The sequence below is a fragment of the Sander vitreus genome, chromosome 5 (genome assembly GCF_031162955.1).
Source record: "Sander vitreus isolate 19-12246 chromosome 5, sanVit1, whole genome shotgun sequence".
In the NCBI taxonomy this organism is placed as follows: Eukaryota; Metazoa; Chordata; class Actinopteri; order Perciformes; family Percidae; genus Sander; species Sander vitreus.
Window position 1 is genome coordinate 36,130,466 of NC_135859.1, and position 4,749 is coordinate 36,135,214.

Below are 4,749 nucleotides of genomic sequence, written 5' to 3' on the forward strand. Positions count from 1 at the left end.
TATATATATTTATACTGTCCAACCAGTAGAACATGTCCTGTTCTGTAGACATGGTCCTTATTTATATATTTATACTGTCCAACCAGTAGAACATGTCCTGTTCTGTAGACATGGTCCTTATTTATATATATTTATACTGTCCAACCAGTAGAACATGTCCTGTTCTGTAGACATGGTCCTTATTTATATATTTATACTGTCCAACCAGTAGAACATGTCCTGTTCTGTAGACATGGTCCTTATTTATATATTTATACTGTCCAACCAGTAGAACATGTCCTGTTCTGTAGACATGGTCCTTATTTATATATTTATACTGTCCAACCAGTAGAACATGTCCTGTTCTGTAGACATGGTCCTTATTTATATATTTATACTGTCCAACCAGTAGAACATGTCCTGTTCTGTAGACATGGTCCTTATTTATATATTTATACTGTCCAACCAGTAGAACATGTCCTGTTCTGTAGTCATGGTCCTTATTTATATATATTTATACTGTCCAACCAGTAGAACATGTCCTGTTCTGTAGACATGGTCCTTATTTATATATTTATACTGTCCAACCAGTAGAACATGTCCTGTTCTGTAGACATGGTCCTTATTTATATATATTTATACTGTCCAACCAGTAGAACATGTCCTGTTCTGTAGACATGGTCCTTATTTATATATTTATACTGTCCAACCAGTAGAACATGTCCTGTTCTGTAGACATGGTCCTTATTTATATATTTATACTGTCCAACCAGTAGAACATGTCCTGTTCTGTAGTCATGGTCCTTATTTATATATTTATACTGTCCAACCAGTAGAACATGTCCTGTTCTGTAGACATGGTCCTTATTTATATATGTTATACTGTCCAACCAGTAGAACATGTCCTGTTCTGTAGACATGGTCCTTATTTATATATATTTATACTGTCCAACCAGTAGAACATGTCCTGTTCTGTAGACATGGTCCTTATTTATATATATTTATACTGTCCAACCAGTAGAACATGTCCTGTTCTGTAGACATGGTCCTTATTTATATATTTATACTGTCCAACCAGTAGAACATGTCCTGTTCTGTAGACATGGTCCTTATTTATATATTTATACTGTCCAACCAGTAGAACATGTCCTGTTCTGTAGACATGGTCCTTATTTATATATTTATACTGTCCAACCAGTAGAACATGTCCTGTTCTGTAGACATGGTCCTTATTTATATATTTATACTGTCCAACCAGTAGAACATGTCCTGTTCTGTAGACATGGTCCTTATTTATATATTTATACTGTCCAACCAGTAGAACATGTCCTGTTCTGTAGACATGGTCCTTATTTATATATTTATACTGTCCAACCAGTAGAACATGTCCTGTTCTGTAGACATGGTCCTTATTTATATATTTATACTGTCCAACCAGTAGAACATGTCCTGTTCTGTAGACATGGTCCTTATTTATATATATTTATACTGTCCAACCAGTAGAACATGTCCTGTTCTGTAGACATGGTCCTTATTTATATATTTATACTGTCCAACCAGTAGAACATGTCCTGTTCTGTAGACATGGTCCTTATTTATATATTTATACTGTCCAACCAGTAGAACATGTCCTGTTCTGTAGACATGGTCCTTATTTATATATATTTTTACTGTCCAACCAGTAGAACATGTCCTGTTCTGTAGTCATGGTCCTTATTTATATATATTTATACTGTCCAACCAGTAGAACATGTCCTGTTCTGTAGACATGGTCCTTATTTATATATTTATACTGTCCAACCAGTAGAACATGTCCTGTTCTGTAGACATGGTCCTTATTTATATATTTATACTGTCCAACCAGTAGAACATGTCCTGTTCTGTAGACATGGTCCTTATTTATATATTTATACTGTCCAACCAGTAGAACATGTCCTGTTCTGTAGTCATGGTCCTTATTTATATATATTTTTACTGTCCAACCAGTAGAACATGTCCTGTTCTGTAGTCATGGTCCTTATTTATATATATTTTTACTGTCCAACCAGTAGAACATGTCCTGTTCTGTAGTCATGGTCCTTATTTATATATTTATACTGTCCAACCAGTAGAACATGTCCTGTTCTGTAGTCATGGTCCTTATTTATATATATTTATACTGTCCAACCAGTAGAACATGTCCTGTTCTGTAGACATGGTCCTTATTTATATATATTTTTACTGTCCAACCAGTAGAACATGTCCTGTTCTGTAGTCATGGTCCTTATTTATATATATTTTTACTGTCCAACCAGTAGAACATGTCCTGTTCTGTAGACATGGTCCTTATTTATATATATTTTTACTGTCCAACCAGTAGAACATGTCCTGTTCTGTAGACATGGTCCTTATTTATATATATTTTTACTGTCCAACCAGTAGAACATGTCCTGTTCTGTAGTCATGGTCCTTATTTATATATTCATGTTGGACCAGTCCAATATGACCGTCAGTTGAAGTAAACCTTGTGTTGTATTTGTTATGAATCTATTTTTATATGTTTTTCCCGTAACTTTAACATTTTACATATGTTTAAAAATATCAAAATTAATATCGATATCACAATATCACATTTTGTCAATATCGTGCAACCCTAGCGTGTGTGTGTGTGTGTGTGTGTGTGTGTGTGTGTGAAGGTGTCTGTGTGTGCGTGTATTTGTGTCTGTGTGCATGCGTGTGTGTGTGTGTCTGCATGCATGTGTAAGTGTGTGTGCGTGTTTGTGTGTGTCTGCGTGCGTGTGTGTGTGTATTTGTGTGTGTTTGTGTGTGTCTGCGTACATGCGTGTGTGTGTGTGTGAATGTGTGCGTGTGTGTTTGCAATGAATGGGTTGTGAGATGAGAGATATATATATATATATATATATATATATATATATAATGAAGCACCTTACTAGAGTGGCTCTACAATTTCATTGTACTTAGTTTTCCTCCATCTTTTACCCTGATGTGATGATGATTTTAATTATACACTCCATTGAAAGCGTGCTAATTAGAACGACGAGTCTGAGCAGCACACTGTTGACCTGTTGCTATATGCCTGCCTTGGATTGGATTTTTAAAGGTGATAATAGAGGACTCTAATCCAAGGGGAGGGCAACGGCTTAATTAGTGTTTTCACACATCACAATATGGAGCTCTAGCAGAAGGGACTTGTATTTTGTTTAAGTGAGTCATGGCTAAGACGGTCATTTCTGGGGGCTTTTTTTTTTTTTTCAAATAATGTGAACAACTATCTTTGAAACTGGTCCAGCAGCTGTGAACCAGGCTGTAATGTAACCCTGCAGGACAGATGTTCAGCGTCCGTTAGCGTCCACTAAAAGTTCTGTTGTTGCTGCTGACAGACTCAGATTATTATTCTAAGTGTCTGACAACATTATGAAAGGATCCCTACAGAGATAGACCTTTTAGTTAAAGAGGAAGATCCTTTTAGTTTAACATGAAACAGCCCCGAAATCACCATCACCAAACTACACCAGACTCCATGTAAATAATCAGGACTTTTAGCGTGTATAGAGCCAGCATATCTCCACATGTAAATGGGTGAATTAAGGGTTTATTTCAACCAAGCCAGAGTGGTGATTGTTGGAACAGTGGAAAGATGAACCAAGATGGCTTTTGGTAGTTTTATTTAGTTTCTGTCCACTTTGAATGAAGTGTGTTTTACGCTGATAAAAGTCCTGATTATTTACATGGAGTCTGGTGTAGTTTGGTGATGGTGATTTCGGGGCTGTTTCATGTTAAACTAAAAGGATCTTCCTCTTTTACTAAAAGGTCTATCTCTGTAGGGATCCTTTCATAATGTTGTCAGACACTTAGAATAATAATCTGAGTCTGTCAGCAGCAACAACAGAACTTTTAGTGGACGGAAATTAAAGTTTGTTTTACCTGTTATTTCGGTCTCGCTTAATACTGGACTTATTTCAAAGATTGTTGTCCCCATCAGTCACTTAGACACAAAAAAATGGGAAAATAGGGTTGAAAAAAAACAAAGTAACCCTTTAAATGTGATTGATGCTTGACGTAGTTGTTACGTTTTGTTTGAGTGACATAAATGTCCTTTTACATCCTCCAGGTCAGCAGGGGGAGAACCGGACAACGCTGGTGTTCTTCCTTGGTGGAGTGTCCTACGCAGAAATAGCCGCTCTGCGTTTCCTCTCTCAGATGGAAGACAGCGGGATGGAGTATATCATAGCAACCACCAAACTGCTCAACGGTACCACCTGGATCAAATCCCTCATGGACCGGCCGGAGGCGCAGAGCTCCTGAGTCCCCCGCTCGCACACCTGCACGCATCAAAGCCTCGATGCATCCGTCAGGAGACCGTCAGCTGCTGTTTGTCTGACCCTGACGGTGAACTGCAGCTGGGATTGATGTCGCTGCATCAGCTGGCTCTTTAAAAGGTGCCCTGTGGACATTTTCTTCTCTTCGTTGGGTTGTTACAGACCAAAATGCGTCGTGTCTTTGAGCCCCGACCAACCTGTTGAAAGCATTTTCCTGGGTTATTCAGCTGATTTTTCTGGGTTAAAACCTTTTTTTTTCAACACTTTTGTAGATAATTTTTGTCTTTTTTGCCCTTTATTTGATATTTTTGTGGGGGGGGGGGGAGGAGTTCCACGTTTTTGATTTTTTTTCCAACATTTTAGTCACTTTTTTCAATGTTCTTCAAACAAACAATGAGCGCCGTCGACAGCGAGTCGTTAAAAGAAGCAGCAAAAATGACGGAAAAAGCGA

At 37.7% G+C, this 4,749-nt stretch overlaps 1 protein-coding gene across 1 annotated transcript in view; it reads left to right on the forward strand.

The window, feature by feature from the left end:
* Nucleotides 1–4,749, forward strand: part of vps33a (VPS33A core subunit of CORVET and HOPS complexes) — a 27,776-nt gene extending 23,027 nt beyond the window's left edge. Inside the window, exon 13 of the mRNA XM_078251668.1 lies at nucleotides 4,091–4,749. Within this exon, the coding sequence (XP_078107794.1) occupies nucleotides 4,091–4,284 (194 nt within the window). The 3' untranslated portion in view covers nucleotides 4,285–4,749. The remainder of the gene's footprint in view (nucleotides 1–4,090) is intronic.